Source organism: Stegostoma tigrinum, chromosome 10 (assembly GCF_030684315.1).
Source record: "Stegostoma tigrinum isolate sSteTig4 chromosome 10, sSteTig4.hap1, whole genome shotgun sequence".
Taxonomy (NCBI): Eukaryota; Metazoa; Chordata; class Chondrichthyes; order Orectolobiformes; family Stegostomatidae; genus Stegostoma; species Stegostoma tigrinum.
Window position 1 is genome coordinate 60,482,260 of NC_081363.1, and position 24,293 is coordinate 60,506,552.

The 24,293-nt window shown below is 42.6% G+C and overlaps 1 protein-coding gene across 4 annotated transcripts in view; it reads right to left on the reverse strand.

Annotated features, from left to right (window-relative positions):
* akap6 (A kinase (PRKA) anchor protein 6) overlaps positions 1–24,293 on the reverse strand; it is a 359,686-nt gene that overhangs the window by 240,314 nt on the left and 95,079 nt on the right. For all 4 annotated transcript variants that reach the window (XM_048538018.2, XM_048538019.2, XM_048538021.2 and 1 more), the window contains one exon: positions 18,481–18,732. In XM_048538018.2, coding sequence (XP_048393975.2) covers positions 18,481–18,732 — 252 coding nt within the window. The remainder of the gene's footprint in view (positions 1–18,480; positions 18,733–24,293) is intronic.

A 24,293-nucleotide genomic window follows, 5' to 3' on the forward strand; every position in this document is an offset into this window, starting at 1 on the left:
GTGAGGCTGGATGAACACAGCAGGCCAAGCAGCATCTCAGGATCTCCAGCATCTGCAGTTCCCATTATCTCTGATACTATTTCTGAAGCATGTTGACTTCACTTAAATCACAAACTGAATATCTGTCTGCAAACAGTGCCAGAAACTGTTGCCTCACCTTGCTGCCTTATCTTCAACTTTGAAGGAATTCTACAACTATGCTATCAATATGCTAGCGCCTCTTCTGAGGAAAGGTCACTGGACCCGAAACATTAACTCTGTTTTTCCCTTCACAAATGCTGCCAGACCTGGTAAGCGTTTCCAGCAACTTTGTTTTCGTTCCTGATTTGCAGTTCTTTCAGTTTGTATTTTGATCAAGATGTTGTTTGATTCTAATATTCGCAGACAGGCAACTCTTTTTCTTTACTGTATCTTTCTTGTGTGCATCTGTAAAGTCACATAAGATCACCCTAAGGTTGAATGTGAGAACCAGTAATAATTTTTGGTAAATCCAAATGAGAGTCAGCTGCAAATCACTGAAAAATTGACGATATAAGCACAAGGGTCTGGGAAACGTGCCTCAGTCTTTTCAAAATTAAAACCATTCTGTTTACAGGCAGGAGACAAAGAGAAACAAAATAATTGAGTCTGTCTTTCTCCTGTCGCTGACATTTTTGTTTACAATGAGAAAGTGGCAAATGAAATTTAAATTAGATAAGCACAAAGCAATACATGTCGGAAGATAAAACTGATTGAAATGTTAAATACATGAATAGTGGTTTATGAGCTAAGGGTAAACTGAAAATGACCCAACAATCTCAGCAGGATTGACGTCAAACCAAGTCAAAGTCACAATAAACAAAGCTAGTAAGAATATCAAAATTCATGGACAAATGTGGAACAAAGGTCAAAGGAAAGCAGTATGTTCTGTTCAAGTCTCGTACTGTCATGACATTCAGTTATGGTCATTGGCACAAGGAAGACCTTCAAGCACTGGAGGCAGTGCGAAGAACTGCCCTGAGGTTAACCCCTGCAAGCTAAGCTGCAGAAAAATACTTGGAAACTTGGAATTTTCAGTTTTGATAGTGGATGTCTAAGAAATAATCTTAAGAAGTGTATAATCCAGTTATCATTAGAGAAAACGGTGATACGGAAGATTTGTTTCAATTGAGTTGCAAGGCTAAGATAAGAAACAATGGTTCAGGTGAATGTAAAACATGCTTAGGGCCAAAAATTTTCTTCATGGAATGAGTGATTACTGCATAGAATGCACTCTAGAATACAAACGTGGAATTATTTAAGAATGAATTGAATGCTATATAAACTTCATCATTTCTACAGATCTTTTTATCATAAAGTTCATGCTCCATGCTGAGTCAATTGACCCAGGATAACAGTTGGGACATGATAACCGGTATTATACTTAAAAGGGGAGGGAGAAATCTCTTCACTAACCAGTGACTACTAGTGCAGATTTTGTACATGTATGCTAGATATTTTCCGAACAAACTCTTCAGAGAGATGTTATTACTTGAAAACTTGGAATTTTCAGTTATGAAGTTATGAAGTGTATAATCCAGTTATCATTAGAGAAAACGGTTAAACAGAAAAGTAAAATAACTAGAGATAATGGGAACTGCAGATGCTGGAGAATCCAAGATAATAAAGTGTGAAGCTGGATGAACACAGCAGGCCAAGCAATCATGATGAAGGGTCTAGGCCCGAAACATCAGCTTTTGTGCTCCTGAGATGCTGCTTGGCCTGCTGTGTTCATCCAGCTTCACACTTTATTATAAAGTAAAATAACTGTTGCCTGCAGTTAACCCTGGAGGGTAAGAAGGAATTCAAATCACCAAATGTTTTGAGAAAGGAACCAGGAGTGCTGATAACGAAAATGCATTAGATGTGATCTACATGGATTTTAGCAAGGTTTTTGACAAGGTCCTTCATGGCAGACTGGTCAAGAAGGTAAACAGCCCATGTGTTCCAAGGCAAAGTGATATGTTACTATGCTTGGAAGTCTGTTTCCAGTGGGTTTCGGAAAGCTGTATAATGAGGCAGACTTGATCAGGGAGCTTAATGTGAAGGAATCCTTCAGTGTCAGTGACGATACTATGATAGAATTCACCATGCCGTTGAGAGGGAGAAGCTGCAATCAGATGTAACCATCTTCCAATTGAGTAAAGGTAACTAGAAAGGCATGAGGCAGGAGCTGGCCAGAGTTGCTTGAAAGGGGTCTCTAGCAGGGAAGACAGTGGAGCAGCAATGACAGGAGTTCCTGGTGGTTGTTTGGGAGGCACAGCAGAAATTCGTCAAGGCAACCATTGTTGACAAGGGAAGTCAAATATAGAATAAAAGAAAAAGAAAAAGCATACAATGTGGTGAAGATTTGTAAGAAACGAGAGGATTAGGAAGTCTTTAAAAACTAGCAGAGAATAATCAAAGAAGTAATAAGGGGGGGAGACGCAGAAATATGAGCGTAAGCCAGCTAGTAATATAAAGGAAGATTGCAAGAGCCTTTTTTAGGTATATTAAAGGTTAGCGAGAGGCAAGAGTGGACATTGGACAACTGGAAAAGAGGCTGGAGAAGTAGTAATGGGAACAAAGAAATGGCGGAGGAACTGAATACGTACTTTGCATACGTATTGACTGTGCAGCATATCAGAACTTCAAGAGAATCGGAAGCAGAGACCAGTTAAGTAGCCATGACTGAGGAGAAGGTGAAAAGTCTGAAAGTGGGTAAATCACCCAGACTAGATTGACAACTCCCCAAATGTCTGAAGGAGATAGCTGAGAGATTATGGAGGCATTGGTAGTGATCTTTCATGAAGTGCTGGAGTTGGGGAGGGCCCCAGATGACTGTACACTGGCTAATGCAACACTCTGTTTAAGAAGGGATGAAGGCAGAAGACAAGAAATTATAGGGTGGTTAGCCTGACCTCGCTTGTTGGCAAGATTCTAGAGTCCATTATTAAAGATGATGTTGCAGGGTATTTGGTAAAATAGGGGTGAGTCAGCATGGCTTCATCAAGGGGAGGTTATGCCTGACAGACCTGTCAGGATTCTTTGAGGAGGTAATGAGCAAGTTAAACAAGGAGAGCCTGTGGGCATGAACCATTTGAATCTCCAGATGTGCCACACAGGACCCTGCTAAATAAGACAAGGTCACAAGATGCTGGCATGGATAGAGGATTAGTTGACAGGAAGGCAGAGACAGAGATAAAGTGGTCTTTTTCAGGATGGCAGCCAGTGACGGTTAGACTTCCACAGGTGCCCATGTTGGGATCACAATTATTCATGTTATACATTAACAATCTGAATGTAGGAACTGAGGCCATTGTTGCTAGGTTTGCAGATGGCATAAAGATAGGTGGAGGGGCAGGTGTTGTTGAGGAAGCGGGGAGGCTGCTGAAAGACACGATCAGGCTAGGAGAGTGGGAAAAGATGTTGCAGATGGAAAACAATGTGGCAAAGTGTGGAGTTATTCACTTCAATAGAAAGAATAAAGGCATAGATTATTTTCTAAATGGGCAATGGTTTTGGAAATCTGAAGCACAAAAAGACATGGAAATCCCAGTTCAGAATTCTCTTAAGGTTAACATGCAGGTTCAGTTGGCACTTAGAAAGACAAATGTAATGTTATTATTCATTTCAAGACAGCAGGAAAACAGGACCAGGTATGTACTGCTGCAGCTGTATATGGTTTCAGTAAGGCTCTAGTCAGATTGCATTAGGAATATTGTGAGCAGTTTTGGTTATCAGTTAAGATATAAAGAGACTATGGGATACTTGTGTTTTTTAGTCGAGACATTGAATACAAGAGCAAGAAGATTGTGCTGGAACAGTATAAAACGCTAGCAGAGCCACATCTGGAGTTTTGCATGCAGTCCTGGTCACCACGTTATAGGAAGGACATGCACTAGAGACAGCACAGAGGAAATTTACCAGAATGCTGCAGGAATGGAGGGTCTGAGCTATGAGAAAATATTGGATAGGTTGTGGTTGTTTTCTTCACTGAAGGTTGAGAGGACTTATAGAGATGTATAAGACTATTAGAAACATAGATAAGAGGTTAGGAAGGCACATTTTCCACTAGCGGTGGTGCCAATAATCAGAAGGCATAGATTTTGGCTATTGAGCAAAGGCTGGAAAGTGGGTTAGTACAGTCAGATCTTTGTTGACCATTGCAGACTCAACAGAATTAATGGCCTCTTTCCATGCTGGAAATGTATATGAGTTTCTGAGTCTATAAGAACAATTGATTTTTTAAGAACAGGTTCCCATCAGAAATCCACTCCAAGTTAAATTGCAACCTTAACTTTTTAACTCATTAATGCCAGATAAGCGTGCGACAAAAATACTTGTAGAAACCAAGAACTGACTTTTTACTGGCATCCTGCACGCTCAAATACATGATCTTGAATCTATTTGCAAACTGGCCAGGAACTTATTTTCTGTTGAGCTAAATCTGGAGATACTTTTAATTTCATGTGTTTCAAGATTCCTTAAAAGTTTTACGGAAATTATTTTCAATTATTTACCTGAATTCTGCATTTAAATTTCACATCATGTATTTGATGTGCACACTTGTGATGAGCAGCAGGCATTTTAATCATGTTTGCTTCTACTGTTCTGCAAAACTTGGCAAAGAACAGCAAATAAAGAGGAGGACCATACTTCAGATTCACAGTGAAGTATTGAAAATCATGGGGCAGAATCATATAGGGGTCTGAGCGAAGTGGGCTATAGTGAGACTTATGACAGAATCACATGAGAAGTCTGGTGAGGCCAATCTCGACGTCAGGAATATCTCACTCCAACTTGTATGTTTTTGCCCTGCAATCTCACAAGGCCATGGATAGTTGCCACTTATGGGGAATTTTTCCTGTTAACTACTTTGTTAATGGCCCAATTTGCCTTATTAATATTCAGCTTCCTGTCTTACCAAACGTGCCAAATAAGGTAGACATTGAGAAAATTTGACACTTTCCAAACACAGCCATGCACCCAGCTCACAGATTGGAACAAATTATATCTCAGGGCTGTTCACTTGCTCTCTTGGTCTTTGAACACGTAGTTCCTACCTTTGCTTGCAGGATCCTTGTCTTGCTTTGACTATTTGTGCATTCAGCCAGAGCCAATGACTTTCAGTACTGCTGTGTTGACAGGCTCTGTTGTGCAGACATGCAGACCAGCCACTTGTTATGCTTGCCAGTAAAGATCTGTCCAGGGAGGCAGGGTGGAGTTCTTCACATATGGTCCCTGAGGTGTCAATCTGACATCAACAGTTGCCAGCGCAAACACGATACACAGTCTAATCAAGGGGATGGTCACTGTCTGCCCAGGCGTCCCCGTACTGTCAGTTACAGGCACAAGTTGCACTCAATGTAGAGGGTTGGCCTTGGTCAGTTGTCCAACTCACTGCCAAAAAATCAGTCTGACTACAATGCAGGGATGGGACAGCAGTCTGCTGGGCTAGCAGTCTGGGGAATTGTGGATCATCAGTCAGTGTTCTGCAAAGACAGCAGTCAGGGTCTGATCAATCACATTAAAAGGCTGTTCTTTAAAGTCAGTCAGAGACCTGGGGTCAATACTAGTCTGGGGACCTATCTGTGGATTGATCATTAGGGTGCATGGGTGGTCTGTACTGCAACAGAGGGATCACTGCAAAAAGGAGTTGAGGGACAGGCTGGTGTGGAGGAAGGGGAAAGCAGAAGCATTTGCAGAAGAGGGGTCAAGGGCAGTGATGAAGGAGAATCTCCAGTAGTGTGGAAGTAATGCAGAACAGGAGGGCATGGTCACGTATGGAAGAGGATGTTAGTGGCAGTGACCACCACCCCCCATAGGGATGCAGAGAGGAACAGAACAGGCTTTGTTAAAGTATATCGATGGGATTCCTAGGCCGGTGGGGGGGACAATTGGAGAAGTTCAATATGGCAGAAATCCACATAGGGGAATGGGCTGTTGGGATAGTGCAAGGTAAAAGGGGACATGGTGGCTCTGGGGAGATCCTGGCAATGCAGACGCTGATGGTGTCCACTGTGAGCTGTGTTCCCTGCCATCACTCACCTTCTCTCGATGTGAAGTGCTACAAGAAAATGGCTGAGTCAATGCCCAGAGTGAGCGAAGACAGTGTCAGATTGGTGAATAAAAGTTCACAATCTACATCTGCTGGACATCAGAATATTGAAGGAACAAATATATGAAGCAGCAGCTTGCAAACCCCGGCTACATTTCATCACCAATTTGTGATGTCAGCAGAGTGAAGGTGCCTAGAAGTTAGATGCTGGTCCAAGGCAAGTCGCACTATACCACTGGTGCTTGCAAGTTGAACACTGGCATCTCAATGATGACGAAGTTATCAGTAACAACGTTAGGTTTGATCAGTAGGCATAATGATGGTCTGTACTGAATGCAATGAGAGGTAAACTGGTTGATGTTGATCTGGAACGGGAAGGGTTGAGGAACACAGCAGCCACTCCCATTTGCTGGAATGTGTTGATTACTCAGCCAGCCCCTTCACACACTGAGGTCAGTGCTGAATGAATGATGGAGACATGGTCCTGGTTACTGGGGTGCAATGGATCTCACTGTCTGGAGGAGTTTGTTCAGCCCTTGGCTGCAGGGTTTGCCTCCACAGACTCTTCTGAGACCTAAGAACCTTTTACATTCCTCATGTTGCCTACCTAAGTCATTTCCACTGATAGTCTTGTACCCTGCCACTGGTGGGAGTTTGGTTGCTGTGGTTGTCTTCTTTAGAAGGTGATGGCAGATATAGGAGGAGCAGAGTAGACAGCAAGCTCAGGGCCAGCAGACGATCATTGGGATGAATGAGGAGGATCCAGCTCAGGGAGAGATTGCCTCTGCATGGACCCTTAGGATGTGTGGTGTGGGGGAGACCCTCCCTGACTCTTGTGATTCCTGAAAGATCACCAATGTCTCTACAACATCCTCAGCCATGTCCTTCAGAATCCTGATGAACTGTACAACCGGTCTGGGTGATTTATCCACCTTCTGAGCTCTCAGCCTCTCCAGCATCTTCTGCTTACTCATGGCCATTATACTTGCCTCTGCGCATACAACCCCCTGCCCCACCCCTGACTCTCTTGAAGTTATGGTATGCCGCTGATGTCTTCCACAATGAAGAATGATGTAAAGCACCTATCCAGTTCCTCCACTATTTCTTTGTTTCCCATTACTGCTTCTCCAGCCTTATTTTCCAGTGGGTCCAATTTCCATTTTTGCCTCACTCTTACCTTTTAGATTTCTTTAAAAAAACTGTAGCAAGCTTCTGTTATATAATGAAATAGCTTACTCTTATATACAACTTCTCCCCATTTATGTCTTTTAATGTTCTCTGTTAGTTTTAATGGCTTCCCAATCGTTTGGCTTCCAATTAATCTTTACCACATTTTATGCTTTTTCTTTTGCTTTTATGCTGTCGCTGACTTGCCTTATCAGCCATGGTTGCCTCCCCTTGGTATTTTTCTTCTTCTTTGGGATGAATTTCTGCTGGGTCTCTGAAATTATCCCCAGAAACATTTGCCATTGTTGCTCCATCACTTTCCTTGCTAGGCTTTCTTTTACCAATCAGCTCTGGCCAGCTTCTTTCTCTTTGTCATTACCTTCATTCAATTGTAATGCCATCACAACTGATTCTAGCTTCTCCCTCTCAAACTGCAGGGTGTATTCAATCATATAATGATCACTGCCCCAAGGGATTCCTTCACATTAAGCTCCTGAATCAAATCTCCCTCAGTACTCACCACCAAATTCAAAATTGCCTGTTCTCTCGTCACAAGCTGCTCGAAAAACAGAAAACTTGTAGATGTTCCATGCATTCCTTTTCTTGGGACCCACTAAAAACCTCATTTTCCAAGTCCACCTGCATATTGAAGTCCCCCATGATGACTGTAACAAAGCTTTTCTGACATGCCTTTTCTATCTCCTGATTTATTTTCTTCCACACACTCTGACTAATATCAGAAAGACTGCGCTTAACATGGTCTTTTATCCTTTCCTGTTTCTCAACTCTATCCGCACAGATTCTAAGGCTTCTGACCCTCTTTCGTTTCTTGCTATCAGTTTAATATCATTGTTTTTACTAACAAGGCAATCTCACTGCCCCTGCCCATCTGCCTTTTTTAATGATAAGACTCATTTCCTTAAACGTTTATAGTTCTCAGGCCTGATTCTCTTGCAGCCACTTCCATCCACAACATCCTACCCATCAATTTCAATCTGTGCGACAAGTATATTGACCTTGTTTCAAACACAGTCTCAGTTCTTTATTGACTACGCTCCCTTCTCATAGTTGTCCCCTTTACTGCTGTGCCTTAAGTTAGATTCCTGACCCTGTCCAAGCTTTCTGTCCTATTACCTGTTCTGGCAACTTTAATACTCTCGAATGAGCCTGTCGCACATATAAACAGTGCAAAGTGCTTGTGACTACCCTTATCATTTTCACGAGAATCCTGGTCCCAGATCAGTTCAAGTGGAGCCCATCCCAATTGTATAATTCTCCCCTGTCCCAATACGGATATCAGTGCCCCAAGAAATGAAACCTCACATTCCCACACCACTCCTTTAGCCGTGTATTTACTTCCCTAACTTTCTCATCTTTTTGCCAATTTGCATGTGGCTCAGATAATAATCCAGAGAAGACAATCTTTGAGGCCCCATTTTAGAAACGTTGTCCCTAATTCCTGATATTCTGTAAACAGGACCTCTTGCCTACTCTTGCCTGTTGTTGGTAACAATGCGGGGGAGGGAGGGAGGGAGGAGTGAAGCAGTGAGGAAAGGGGAGGGAGGAGTGAAGCAGTGAGGAAGGGGTTCTGGTTGAGCAGCAGCGCGAGCGGGAGCTTGGAGCAGGAGCCTGTCGGGAAGCCGTTGAGTCACTGTTTTTGAATCTATAAAAAGCTTACCTCGTGAATAGGCGGAGGTACGCTGAGCAGGAGCGAACACGGGACTGGTGAGTGAGTGAGGTAATATATTTGTGTGGTTGTGTTACCCGAAACACTACCCGGGTAGTGTCTCCCACCCATCCTCCTCTCTAACCAAAAAAAAAGGTTCTGTGTGCCTGATTGGTAAGGTAACAAGTTTATTTTTTATTCTTTATATTTTAACAGTCTTGGGAATTTAGAGTAATGGGAACAGAGGTCAGGGCAGTTGAATGTTCCTCCTGCAGACTGAGGGAGGTAAGGGTCACCGCTGGCGTCCCTGCGGACTACAACTGCGGGAAGTGCACCCAACTCCAGCGCCTTGAAAACCGCGTTAGGGAACTGGAGCTGGAGCTGGATGAACTTCGGATCATTCGGGAGGCAGAGGCGGTTATTGAGAGGAGTTACAAGGAGGTAGTCACTCCTCAGGTAAAAGAAAAAGGCAGATGGGTTACGGTCAGGGGACGGAAAGGGAACCGGCAGGCAGTGCAGGGATCCCCTGTGGCCATTCCCCTCAACAATAAGTATACCATTTTGGATACAGTTGCGGTGGGGGACTTACCAGGGGAAAGCAGTGGGGCATAGGTCTCTGGCACAGAGTCTGCCCCTGCTGCTCAGAAGGGAAGGGGGAAGAGGAGCAGAGCGGTAGTCATTGGGGACTCCATAGATAGGGGGACAGATAGGAGGTTCTGTGGGGACCACACATACTCAAGGTTGGTGTGTTGGCTCCCAGGTGCCGGGTGCGTGATGTCACTGATCGTGTTTTTGGGATCCTTAAGGGAAAGGGGGAGCAGCCCCAAGTCCTGGTCCACATTGGCACCAATGACATAGGTAGGAAGAGAGATGGGGATTTGAGGCAGAAATTCAGGGAGTTAGGATGGAAGCTGAGAGAGAGGACGAGCAGAGTTGTTGTCTCTGGTTTGTTGCCTGTGCCACGTGCTAGTGAGGCGAGGAATAGGGAGAGAGAGGAGTTGAACACGTGGCTACAGAGATGGTGCAGGAGTGAGGGTTTTGGATTCTTGGATAATTGGGGCTCTTTCTGGGGAAGGCGGGACCTCTACAAGCAGGAAGGTCTTCACTTGAACCAGAGGGGTACCGATATCCTGGGGGGGAAATTTGCTAAGACTATTCAGGTGGGTTTAAACTAATTCAGCAGGGGGATGGGAACCAACATTGTACTTCAAGTACAGAAAAGGTTGAGGGTAGGGTGGTCCAAAATAAAGTTTCAGGGACGCAAGATGGCACTGGCAAGCAAGAAGTTGGTTTGAAGTGTGTCTATTTCAATGCCAGGAGCGTCCGCAATAAGGTGGGTGAACTTGCAGCATGGGTTAGTATCCGGGACTTCGATATTACGGCCATTTCGGAGACATGGATAGAGCAGGGACAGGAATGGTTGTTGCAGGTTCTGGGATTTAGATGTTTCAGTAAGAACAGAGAAGATGGTAAAAGAGGGGGGGGTGTGGCATTGTTGGTTATGGACAATATTACAGTTGCAGAAAAGATGTTTGGGGACTCGTCAACTGAGGTAGTATGGGCTGAGGTTAGAAATAGGAAAGGAGAGTTCACCCTGTTCGGAGTTTTCTATAGGTCTCCAAATAGTTCCAGAGATGTAGAGGAAAGGATAGCAAAGATGATTCTCGATAGGAGTGAGAGAGACAAGGTAGTTGTCGTGGGGGACTTCAACTTTCCAAATATTGACTGGGAACACTATAGTTCGAGTACTATAGATGAGTCCGTTTTTGTCCAGTGTGTGCAGGAGGGCTTCCTGACACAATATGTAGATAGGCCAACAAGGGGCAAAGCCACATTAGATTTGGTACTGGGTAATGAGCCTGGCCAGGTGTGAGATTTGGAAGTAGGTGAGCACTTTGGTGATAGCGATCACAATTCTGTTATGTTACTTTAGTGATGGAAAGGGATAGGTGTATACCACTGGGCAAGAGTTACAGCTGGGGGAAAGGCAATTACAATGATATTAGGCAAGATTTAGGGAGCATAGGATGGTGAAGGAAACTGCAGGGGATGGGCACATTAGAAATGTGGAGCTTATTCAAGGTAAAGCTCCTGTGTGTCCTAGATAAATGTGTACCTGTCAGGCAGGGAGGAAGCTGTAGAGCACGAGAGTTGTGGTTTACGAAGGAGGTGGAATCTCTGGTTAAGAGGAAGAAGAAGGCTTATATTAGGATGAGATGTGAAGGCTCAGTTAGGGCGCCTGAGGGCTACGAGGTAGCCAGGAAATACCTAAAGAGAGAGCTCAGAAGCGCCAGGAGGAGACATGAGAAGTTGCTGGCGGATAGGATCAGGGTAAACCCTAAGGCTTTCTATAGGTATTTAAGGAATAAAAGAATGACGAAAGTAAGATTAGGGACAATCAAGGATAGTAGTGGGAAGTTGTGTGTGGAGTCAGAGGAGATAGGGGAAGCACTAAATGAATATTTTTCGACAGTATTCACTCCAGAAAACTACAATGTTGTTGAGGAGAATACTGAGATACAGGCTACTAGGCTAAGTGGGATTGAGGTTCACAAGGAAGAAGTATTAGAAATCCTACAGAGTGTGAAGATAGATAAGTCCTCTGGGCTGAATGGGATTTATCCTAGGATCCTCTGGGAAGCCAGGGAGGAGATTGCCGAGCCTTTGGCATTGATTTTTAACTCATCATTGTCTGCAGGAATAGTGCCAGACAACTGGAGGATAGCAAATGTGGTTCCCCTGTTCAAGAAGCGGAGTCGAGACAACCCTGGTAATTATAGACCAGTGAGCCTTACCTCAGTTGTTGGTAAAGTGTTGGAAAAGTTTATAAGGAATAGGATTTATAATCATCTAGAAAAGAATACATTGATTAGGGATAGTCAGCACGGTTTTGTGAAGGGAAGGTCGTGCCTCACAAACCTTATTGAGATCTTTGAGAAGGTGACCAAACAGGTAGGTGAGAGTAAACCGGTTGACATAGTGTATATGGATTTCAGCAAGGCGTTCGATAAGGTTCCCCACAATAGGCTATTGTACAAAATGCAGAGGAATGGGATTGTGGGAGATATAGCAGTTTGGATGGGAAATTGGCTTGCTGAAAGAAGACAGAAGGTGGTAGTTGATAGTAAATGTTCATCCTGGAGACCAGTTACTAGTGGTGTACTGCAAGGGTCGGTGTTGGGTCCACTGCTGTTTGTCATTTTTAAAAACGACCTGGATGCGGGTGTAGAAGGATGGATTAGTAAATTTGCAGACAACACTAAGGTCAGTGGAGTTGTGGATAGTGACGAAGGATGCTGTAGGTTGCAGAGAGACATAGATAAGCTGCAGAGCTGGGCTGAGAGGTGGCAAATGGAGTTCAATGCGGGCAAGTGTGAGGTGATGCACTTTGGTAGGAGTAACCAGAAGGCAAAGTACTGCGCTAATGGGAAGACTCTTACTGGTGTAGATGAGCAGAGAGATCTCGGGATCCATGTACACAGATCCTTGACAGTTGCCACCCAGGTTGACAGGGCTGTAAAGAGGGCATACAGTGTTTTAGCTTTTATTAATAGAGGGATCGAGTTCCGGAAACAAGAGGTTATGGTGAAGCTGTACAAAACTCTGGTGCGGCCGCACTTGGAGTATTGCATACAGTTCTGGTCACCGCATTATAAGAAGGATGTGGAAGCTTTGGAAAGGGTGCAGAGGAGATTTACTAAGATGTTGCCTGGTATGGAGGGAAGGTCTTACGAGGAAAGGCTGAGGGACTTGAGGCTGTTTTCATTCGAGAGAAGAAGGTTGAGAGGTGACTTAATTGAAACATATAAAATAATCAGAGGGTTAGATAGGGTGGATAGGGAGAGCTTTTTTCCCAGGATGGTGACCGCAAGCACGAGGGGGCATAGCTTTAAATTGAGGGGTGAAAGATATAGGACAGATGTCAGAGGTAGTTTCTTAACTCAGAGAGTAGTAAGGGAATGGAACGCTTTGCCTGCAACGGTTGTAGATTTGCCAACTTTAGGTACATTTTTAAGTTGTCATTGGGTAAGCATATGGACGTACATGGAATAGTGTAGGTTAGATGGGCTTGAGATCGGTCTGACAGGTCGGCACAACATCGAGGGCCGAAGGGCCTGTACTGTGCTGTAATGTTCTATGTTCTATGTTCTATGTTATATGTTAATGCAGACCACAACAACTGCATCCTTCCCCTCCTTTTCCATTATCCTTTCGAGGCAACTCAAGACGTCCTTCACTACGGCACCTTGGTGGAGGGGTTAATAACCAGGAGGCATAAATTTAATTTAAAGGGCAGGGGATTTAGAAGAAATTTGAGGTTTTTCACCCAGAGGATGGGGATATAACAGGAATGCCTGAAATGGTGGTAGACGTGAGAATCTTCACAACATTTAAGAATCATTTAGATGAACGAATGAAATGCCATTGCACACAATTGTTCAGGACAAATGTTGAAAAATGGGGAACAGCTAGGTGCTTGATGACCAGCACAGACACAATATGCTGAAGGGCCTCCTTCCATGCTGTAAAATTCTGTGACTCTAATATCAAATCTAGTTTGATTTTAGCATTTATCTACGGTTTACTATTAAAATTGTTTATTTCATTCTCAGTCATTGATCCATAAACTCCCATCAGAATAGGCAACTACAATTCATTTATTGGATATCTAATTAGATTTGGTTTGTCTTGCCAACAGTGCTGACTCATCGCTGTTCAATTTCAGCCAGTATGAACAGGCACTAGGCATAAAGTGAGTAAGCATGAAGACAGCAGTTTCTTGCTTAGTTCAAGCCAACGCAGAATATGAGCTTGGGAGCTGAGTTGCTGAGGCTTGATTCATCTGACAAGGGGAATGTTACCTGGGTACTTCGTTCCAGATGACAGTCACACTCGTGAGGCTAGGGTCTTCGAAATTTGTCAGGTGGGAAGAAGTATGGGAATCCAGAGCTGGCACTGGAGGAGCTTTAGCTCTTGCAATTCTGTAACAGGTTTGAGGTTCTTGCAGCTTGTGGGAATAAGAGCAGGAACTGTAGGAAGGATGAGTAGACTGACCATGCCACAATGCAAGTAAAGGATGAGTTCAAAGGAATGCAATATTCAGAGGGTGCAGTAGAGTTAGGGAGATAGATGCATCTCTCTCGATCCAAGGTTGCTTTGTCTGCCCAATGCCATGATTAAGGGTATCCCTGTAGGGTAGGACAGGAACTTGGAGTGGGAGGGGAAGGATACATCGAAAATGCGATTAGAGTATTTAGGTTAACAAAGTGTGGGGCTGGATGAACACAGCAGGCCAAGCAGCATCTTAGGAGCACAGAAGCTGATGTTTCGGGCCTAGACTGAAGGGTCTAGGCCCAAAACATCAGCTTTTGTGCTCCTAAGATGCTGCTTGGCCTGCTGTGTTCATCCAGCCCCACACTTTGTTATCTTGGATTCTCCAGCATCTGCAGTTCCCATTATCTCTTAGATATTTAGGTGATTGATGACCAGCACAGGCAAGATGGGTCAGCAGGCTGCTTTCTGTCCTGTAAAACTCTGTGACTCTATCTAAAATCTAGTCTAGGTGGTTTTAAACATTTATCTATCATATACTGTTCAAGCTGAGTTTCTTTCATCTAAGTCAGGGATAAGTAAGTTAACGACATGAGAACTGACTACCATTAGTTAAATTGATAAGAGATAGAAACAGGAGTAGGGCCACTCAGCCTCGCCAGGTCTGACATTCAATAGGATCATGGCTGATTCACGTTCCTCACATTTATATTCCTGCATTTTCCCCATAACACTCAATTCCCCTACTAATCAGGAATCTGTCTCTGCCTTCTACACACACATGGGCACTGAACCCACAACCCTCTGAGGCAAGAAATTCTTCCTCATCTCAGTCTTAAATTGGTGCCCTGTTATTCTGAAATGATGACATCTGGTTCTAGACATTCCCATGAGGGGAGACATCTTCACAGCATTTACCTGTCAAGCTGCTTAAAAATCCAAAATGGTTCAATGAGATCACCTCTCATTCTTCTGATCACCTGTGAGTACAGTCCCAACCTGCCCATCCTTTGCTCATTGGACAATATTTCTTTACCAGGGATCTTCTTATTGAAACTTTTCTGAACCGCCTCTCATGAAATTATATCTTTTCTGAATAAAAGGACCAAAATTGCTCACAGTACACTAGATTTGGTCTCACCAGTACCTCTACGGTTGCAACCAGACTTCCCTACTCTAATACGCCAAGCCCTTTGAAATTAGGACCAACATTCCATTCGTGTTCCTGATTGATTTCAGCCACTTACATCAGCCACTTGCTGCACTTGTGTGCTAGCTTTCTGTGTTTTGTGCACAAGTCCCTTTGTGTTGCAAGTTTCTGCAGTTTGTCTTCATTTAAAAAATACTCTATCCTTTTGTTCTCCCTTCCAAAATGAACAACCTCACACTTTCTCAAATTATCCTGCATTTACCAACATTTTGCCAACTTACTTAACCTGTCAATATTTATCTGTAAAATTTGTTTGCATTCCTTTGTAGGCTGCCTTTCCACCTGTTTTTGGTTGTCTGCAAATCTTCCAATTCTACGGTACTTCTCCAGAGTCCAAGGATTCTTGCAAAATTACAACCAATGCTTCTTCATTTAAAAAATACTCTGTATCTAATTTAAATGGGTTTCTCTTACTGACTGTGTTGACACGTTGCTGTAGAATTCCTATGCACAGGTAGAGCTGAAGAAGAAGTTCTATTGGTGAAACATGAAAAGCTAGGGGCTAGATCACAATTGATTGTGCGGCTGAAAAATTGACATGTAAGAAATGGGTTTTAATTCTTGGTGTACATGAACGAGCACTGAAGGTAGTGGGATTGTATGTTTGGAAAGGGATTTACTTGAATACACAATGACTGGAACTAATTCAATCATTATCGTTGTCAGAGGGGGCTTTAAATTAAATGGTCAGGGCAGGGATGTGGGGAGAAGGTTCACATGAAGGGAGATTTAGAAAGCTAAAGTAAAAGCTCAAGGAAATTCTGTAAGGTAATGATATGGTTGAGGATAATCAAGTGTAACAGGAAGGGACAATGTTTACAAAACTAAGCACCAGCAAATAAAGGTCAGAGTGAACAAAAACAGTAAAAGGCCAAAATTAAAGTCTCTTTGTCTGACTACTCAGCGTTTGTAACAAGATGAATGAACTGATAGCATGAATAGAAACAAATTATTATGATATAGTAGCCATATAGTGACATGATTATAATGTGCACATGCCTGGGGACTTGAATACTCAAATATCAAATATAGTGTGACAGTGGTAAATTTCGTCTATCAAATTTTAAATTCCACCAGCTGATTGTTATGCCTGCAGCTTTTGGGATCAAAATGACTTTTAAGAAAGGAAGAAACAAGAACCTAAAATGGCTACTGCTGCCTGTTTCATGTGACCCATGTAAATTAATAAGGCCATTTGCATTGAATTGATCACTTTTTATCTGAAGACATTGAAACTAATCATCTAAGTCAGCATCAAGAAATTTTCATCCCATGTTTAATTCACAATTGCATGATAATTTCACATTGGGAAATGAAGTGTTCACCTGCCAGTTTCCCAACTTGGAAAGACAATGGAGCTAGACTCAGGAATACAAACAAAATTATATTTCACCAGCTGTTTTTGAGCAGCAGAATACAGAAAAGGAAGAGGAGATTTGTAAGAAAGAACTGAAAGACTGTCTCTGTCCTTACTTTTTCCTCTCATCCTCTCAGAATACAGCAACCAAAAAGCAAATTGGGGAGAGTAGCTATTCACAGGAAATTCAAAGATATCCACAGGTTTTGCTCCTGCTGAGAATACATATCAATCATTAAACAACTGTGTCCTTCAATTAAGAATCTCAAAGACCCTAAGGACTCATCTTATTGTGTAATCTTTATTTTCCATATCTACACAAACTACTTTCTCTTTTAAGTTTATTGCCGGTATTTGACTTGCATTCTTAATTATTTTCCTCAGGATTAGTAGATGGTCATTTTCATCTTTTTTGACTCAAAAAACAACTCTGGTCATTGGTTTCTTAATTTTCTCGTGAACCACATTTTAGCTTTGCACTCCAAAAGAATAAAAATATTTGTTGCAAACAATGGAAGAAAGAGTTAAAATGGGATAAATGGATTTTTTCATCTTGGTAAACTGTAACCAATGGAGTGAAACAGGAACCATTGTTGGGGTCTTAATGGGGCAAATGCTGAAAGAATATCTCGCCTTGTGGAAGAATTGTAGAACTCAGGAACATAGTTTAAAATAAAGAGTCTTCTGATTAAGGAAGCAATGAGGTGTTTTTTTTTTCTTTACTTGTGTTTGGAATTCTCCTCCACAGCAAGCAGTAAAGGCTGAGACGTTTAATATATTCAAAGCCAAATTAGAAAGATGTTGATTGACAAGAAAATTAAGAGTGATGACAACAGGCAGGAGAGTAGTGTTCGGACTACAATCAGTCTTTGTGAGACCATATCTTGAATGAAATGAGCAGTTTTGGTCTCTATGTTTAAGGAAGGATGTTAATATATTGGATTAAGTTCAGAGTCTGTTTATTAGATTGATACCTGAAACAAGCTTGTTGTCTCATGAAGATACATCAAAGATGCTGGGTTTATTTTGACTAGAGTTTAGAAGAATGAGGCCTGACTAGATTGAAGTACATAGATTTCAAATGGTCTTGACAAGTTGGGCATGGAAAAGGTGTTTCCACTTAAGGGTCAATCCAGAACCAGTGGGCACTATTATGCATCACCCTTTCAGGACAGAGATGAGGTGATTTTATTTTATCTCTGAGGGGTGTATAGCTTTGGAACTCTCTGCCTTACACAGTAGTGGAGGTGGTGTCATTGAATATTTTCAAGAAAGAGGTAGATATTGTAGTTGGAATTTGAAACAAAAGAAGACAAGCCACATATTGGATGAAATGGCAATCTTGAGGGGTCAAATTGTCTACTTCTGTACCTATTTTGTAATTTTGTATGATTTGTGATAGCAACAACTTTCTGCTTCCTGAAGATGCTGGGGTAACTTTGACCTTCTAACCTGGGAAGTTAACGAATGAAACAGATCTGCTATCTCATGTTACATCTACCTGATTGTCAGCATATTAAAATAAATGGAGGTAAAACTTACCTAGTGCCTTTTGTTTTTAAAATGGATATGTCAATTTGTACAGGGAAATGGACTGAATTATTGTTTAAAGATGGATTAACTCCTAATTTAGGGAGAACATCTAGGTCGAAAAATTTAATTTCCAATCCAACGTCATGACAATTAAGTAGTACGATGACACTGACATGGTGCATTGAGTTATAATGATGAGAATGAAGTTACATATCAGTCATAACATTTTTTACTATTTATTTAATGACAAATTATTTCTAATTAGTTATGCACAAGATATGTCCATGTCACTGATCCTAAATAAAACTTGATACCATGTATAATTAAACTGTACATGTTAAACTTATTCCAAGGATGATTAAAACATCTTAAACCTCCTCCTTGTGGGCAGAAGGGAAACACCTTCTGGATTGGACTAAAAGCTCATAATTTCTTACCTCTTTTCTGTCCTCTCCAAAAGCCTGAAGAATATCAGTCTGTCTTGTGTAGTTTCCGTTTGAATCCTGAAGACCCTGAAGAATTCTTTCACGAAGCACAAGAACTGACACACGCAGCTGGTGCCACAAAAGTTGAACAGTGTGGATGTCCACAAGGATATTGACTGAGTAGGAGAGAAGCTTCAGTGAAATTTCTGTCTCTAATAGGGCATGGATCAGTTCCACATGATCTGAAATATCTTCACAGATATCCTGCAGGGAGAGAAAGAAGATAGCTTACAGAATTATATTTCCAATTTTTTTCCTCTTCTTTATTCATTAATATGATGAGGGCATCGCTGGCTCGGCAGCATTTATTGCCCATCCCTAATGGCCTAGAGGGCAGTTCGGAGTCAACCACATTGCTGTGGGTCTGGAGCCACATATAGGCCAGACCAGTTTCCTTCTCTAAAGGACATTAGTGAACCAAATGGGTTTTTTCTGACAATCAACAATGAATTGATGGTCACCATTAGATTCTTAATTCCAGATATTTTTTTGAATTCAAATTCCACCATCTGCCATGGCAGGATTCAAACCCAAGTCCCCAGAAGGTTACCTAGGTCTCTGGATTAACAGTCCAGCGATGATACCACTAGGCCATTGCCTCGCAAGGGACCTTTATCTTCAAGGAGATTTGTGCGATTACCGTGTGAAATAAAAACTGACATTGAACTTTTGGGAGTTTACAGCTTCACTGGATCCAGAGACTTCTACATTTTTGCAATATCTTTTCTCATTGATGTTTAGATCTCATATAATTAATGGGTTTTGTAATTGTAATGTAACATTTTTGATGCATTTCCTAATCTTCAGTTGCAATTTTAACCTTTTCTTGGTTGTTACATTGTTTCAGCCTGTACTTGTTTGTAGAGTTAGTGCTTGTTACTGTGCCTACATCTCTGAGACTTCAAAAATTAAACTTCAGAATCATTTAAATTATCCTCAGACTTGTACTTCATGGTTCAAAAGCAAACAGAGATGTGGCTTTCTGTCTATGGATGCAATAGCAGTGTGCCAGGAGAACCAGTTTTCTGACCCCAATCCTGTCACTGGTCATATGAGGGAAGGCAGGTTCAGGGCCCTATGGAGCTTCCTAGTTCACATGAAGGACAACCAATTCAACTCATTACAAGCCTCAACAAAGGCAACTAAGGAAAAAGATGGTAGCAGGCAGTTCCATTGCTTGGAGGCAGTCATACAGCTGCATATGCCATAGGGTCAGCACTCCCAGCAGCCAAAGGCTGTCCTGTCAAGGGGCAATTCTCCCTCCTGTCATTCCCTTTACTCTGTCCTCACCCACATTGATGGGCTGATTGCTTTTACCACAAAAAGAAGATGATCCATGAGCTTATTGAATGGTGAAGCAGGCTCATCGGGCCAGATGGCCTACTCATGTTCTCATGTTCTTGTGACTGCTTCTGGGTATCCAGGTGTGTGACACGTAACATGTAATGTTTGGACCTGGAAAGAGCAGATATCAACTTTGTTGACTTGTATGAATAGCCAGGGTATCCTTGTTGAAAAGCAAGATATCACTTTGTATGTGGTCCTTTTGTGTTGTGGTCAGGTGCCTTTTCAGAGAGGCAAGAGATTATTAAAAAGTAGAATTGAATGTACATTAAAAAAGTGCATTATCTCATTGGAAATGTGAAGCTCCATAGAATCAGAAGCAAAGTTCAAAAATGTCAAAAAGTTCTATCAGAAGTACCGAGACGACCTTTCTAGAACATTGTAGCAGAAATTGCCAGAAGTTTCAACAGGAACTGTCAAAATCAATTCCAAAACTGCCAAGGAATTTTAAATTTCTGCCTTTTAAATATTTGACAAAGAAACTGTTTGAAGTGCAAAAAAAACTTTGCTTTCTATCCATTCCACCAGTTGACATAAACCTGAATTCATACATGTCTGATTTTATAAACCCTTCATTATCACAGTATTGTGTCTGCCATTTCATAGATTGGTTGACTGACCAAAGTCATCATAAACTGTTTACAGTGATTCTCTGAATTTTATTATCCATTTGAATGAACTGTTTGTTTTTATTATGAATTATGCGTTTGAAAGAATGTAAATCTAATGAATGAAGTCTTATAAATGAGTATTCTTTGAAAAAAAAGTCTACAGTAGGTACTTAAGTCATTATTTTATTTAATATCGGAGTAGGTCCTGAAGTCTGCTGATAATGGATGCTGGTGAGTTGGCATGGTAGGGAGGCAGAGGGGGTTATTGAGAGGAGTTACAAGGAGGTAGTCACTCCTCAGGTACAAGAAAATGGCAGATGGGTTATGGTCAGGGGACGAAAAGGGAACCGGCAGGCAGTGCAGGGATCCCCTGTGGCCATTCCCCTCAACAATAAGTATAACGTTATGGATGCTGTTGGGGGGGGGTTGGAACTTACCAGGGAAAAGCAGTGGGGCACAGGTCTCCGGCACAGAGTCTGTCCCTGCTGCTCAGAAGGGAAGGGGGAAGAGGAACAGAGCAGTAGTCATTGAGGACTCCATGGTTAGGGGGACAGATAGGAGGTTCTGTGGGGACCACAGTGACTCACGGTTGGTGTGTTGGCTCCCAGGTGCCGGGTGCGTGATGTCTCTGATCGTGTTTTTGGGATCTTTAAGGGGGAGGGGGAGCAGCCCCAAGTCGTGGTCCACATTGGCACCAACGACGTAGGTAGGAAGAGAGATGGGGATTTAAGGCAGAAATTCAGGGAGTTAGGATGGAAGTTTAGAGCTAGGATGAACAGAATTGTTGTCTCTGGTTTGTTGCCCTTGCCACGTGCTAGTGAGGTGAGGAATAGGGAGAGAGAGGAGTTGAACACATGGCTACAGGGATGGTGCAGGAGGGAGGGTTTTGGATTTTTGGATAATTGGGGCTCTTTCTGGGGTAGATGGGACCTCTACAAGCAGGATGGTCTTCACTTGAACCAGAGGGGTACCGATATCCTGGGGCGGAAATTCACTAAGGCTATTCGGGTGGGTTTAAACTAATTGAGCAGGGGGATGGGAAGCAAATTGTACTTCAAGTACAGAAAAGGTTGAGAGTAGGGAGGTCCAAAATAAAGTTTCAGGGACGCAAGATGGCACCAGCAAGCAAGAAGTTGGTTTGAAGTGTGTCTACTTCAACGCCAGGAGCATCCGCAATAAGGTGGGTGAACTTGCAGCATGGTTTAGTATCCAGGACTTCGATGTTGTGGCCATTTCGGAGACATGGATAGAGCAGGGACAGGAATGGTTGTTGCAGATTCCGGGATTTAGATGTTTCAGTAAGAACAGAGAAGATGGTAAAAGAGGGGGAGGTGTGGCATTGTTGGTCAAGGACAGTATTACAGTTGCAGAAAGGATGTTTGGGGACTCATCAACTGAGGTAGTATGGGCTGAGGTTAGAAATAGGAAAGGAGAGTTCACCCTGTTCGGAGTTTTCTATAGGTCTCCAAATAGTTCCAGATATGTAGAGGAAAGGATAGCAAAGATGATTCTCGATAGGAGTGAGAGAGACAGGGACTTCAACTTTCCAAATATTGACTGGGAACACTATAGCTCGAGTACTATAGATGGGTCAGTTTTTGTCCAGTGTGTGCAGGAGGGCTTCCTGACACAGTATGTAGATAGGCCAACAAGGGGCAAAGCCACATTAGATTTGGTACTGGGTAATGAGCCTGGCCAGGTGTTAGATTTGGAAGTAGGTGAGCACTTTGGTGATAGCGATCACAATTCTGTTATGTTTACTTTAGTGATGGAAAGGGATAGGTGTATACCACTGGGCAAGAGTTATAGCTGGGGGAAAGGCAATTACGATGAGATTAGGCAAGATTTAGGGAGCATAGGATGGTGAAGGAAACTGCAGGGGATGGGCACATTAGAAATGTGGAGCTTATTCAAGGTAAAGCTCTTGTGTGCCCTAGATAAGTATGTACCTGTCAGGCAGGGAGGAAGCTGTTGAGCACAAGAGCCGTGGTTTATGAAGGAAGTGGAATCTCTGGTCAAGAGGAAGAAGAAGGTTTGTTAGGATGAGATGTGAAGGCTCAGTTAAGGCGCCTGAGGGCTACGAGGTAGCCAGGAAATACCTAAAGAGAGAGCTCAGAAGTGCCAGGAGGAGACATGAGAAGTTGCTGGCGGATAGGATCAGGGTAAACCCTAAGGCTTTCTATAGGTATTTAAGGAATAAAAGAATGACGAAAGTAAGATTAGGGACAATCAAGGATAGTAGTGGGAAGTTGTGTGTGGAGTCAGAGGAGATAGGGGAAGCACTAAATGAATATTTTTCGACAGTATTCACTCCAGAAAACAACAACATTGTTGAGGAGAATACTGAGATACAGGCTACTAGGCTAAGTGGGATTGAGGTTCACAAGGAAGAGGTATTAGAAATCCTACAGAGTGTGAAGATAGATAAGTCCTCTGGGCTGAATGGGATTTATCCTAGGATCCTCTGGGAAGCCAGGGAGGAGATTGCCGAGCCTTTGGCATTGATTTTTAACTCATCATTGTCTACAGGAATAGTGCCAGGCAACTGGAGGATAGCAAATGTGGTTCCCCTGTTCAAGACGGGGAGTAGAGACAACCCTGGTAATTATAGACCAGTCAGCCTTACCTCAGTTGTTGGTAAAGTTTTGGAAACGGTTATAAGAGATAGGATTTATAATCATCTAGAAAAGAATAAATTGATTAGGAATAGTCAGCACGGTTTTGTAAAGGGTAGGTCGTGCCTCACAAACCTAATTGAGGTCTTTGAGAAGGTGACCAAACAGGTAGATGAGAGAAATCCGGTTGACATAGTGTATATGGATTTCAGAAAGGCGTTCGATAAGGTTCCTCACAGTAGGCTATTGTACAAAATGCAGAGGAATGGGATTGTGGGAGATATAGCAGTTTGGATGGGAAATTGGCTTGCTGAAAGAAGACAGAAAGTGGTAGTTGATGGTAAATGTTCATCCTGGAGACCAGTTACTAGTGGTGTACCGCAAGGGTCGGTGTTGGGTCCACTGCTGTTTGTCATTTTTATAAACGACCTGGATGTGGACGTAGAAGGATGGGTTAGTAAATTTGCAGACAATACTAAGGTTGGTGGAGTTGTGGATAGTGACGAAGGATGCTGTAGGTTGCAGAGAGACATAGATAAGCTGCAGAGCTGGGCTGAGAGGTGGCAAATGGAGTTTAATGCAGACAAGTGTGAGGTGATGCACTTTGGTGGGAGTAACCAGAAGGCAAAGTACTGCGCTAATGGTAAGATTTTTGGTAGTGTTAATGAGCAGAGAGATCTCGGTGTCCATGTACACAGATCCTTGAAAGTTGCCACCCAGGTTGACAGGGCTGTTAAGAAGTCGTACAGTGTTTTAGCTTTTATTAATAGAGGGATCGAGTTCCTGAACCGAGAGGTTATACTGCAGCTGTACAAATCTCTGGTGCGGCCACACTTGGAGTATTGTGTACAGTTCTGGTCACCGCATTATAAGAAGGATGTGGAAGCTTTGGAAAGGGTGCAGAGGAGATTTACTAGGATGTTGCCTGGTATGGAGGGAAGGTCTTACGAGGAAAGGCTGAGGGACTTGAGGCTGTTTTCATTAGAGAGAAGAAGGTTGATAGGTGACTTAATTGAGACAAATAAAATAACCAGAGGGTTAGATAGAGTGGATAGGGAGAGCCTTTTTCCTAGGATGGTGACGGGGAGCACAAGGGGACATAGCTTTAAAGTGAGGGTTGAAAGATATAGGACAGATGTCAGAGGTAGTTTCTTTACTTAGAGAATAATAAGGGAATGGAACACTTTGCCTGCAA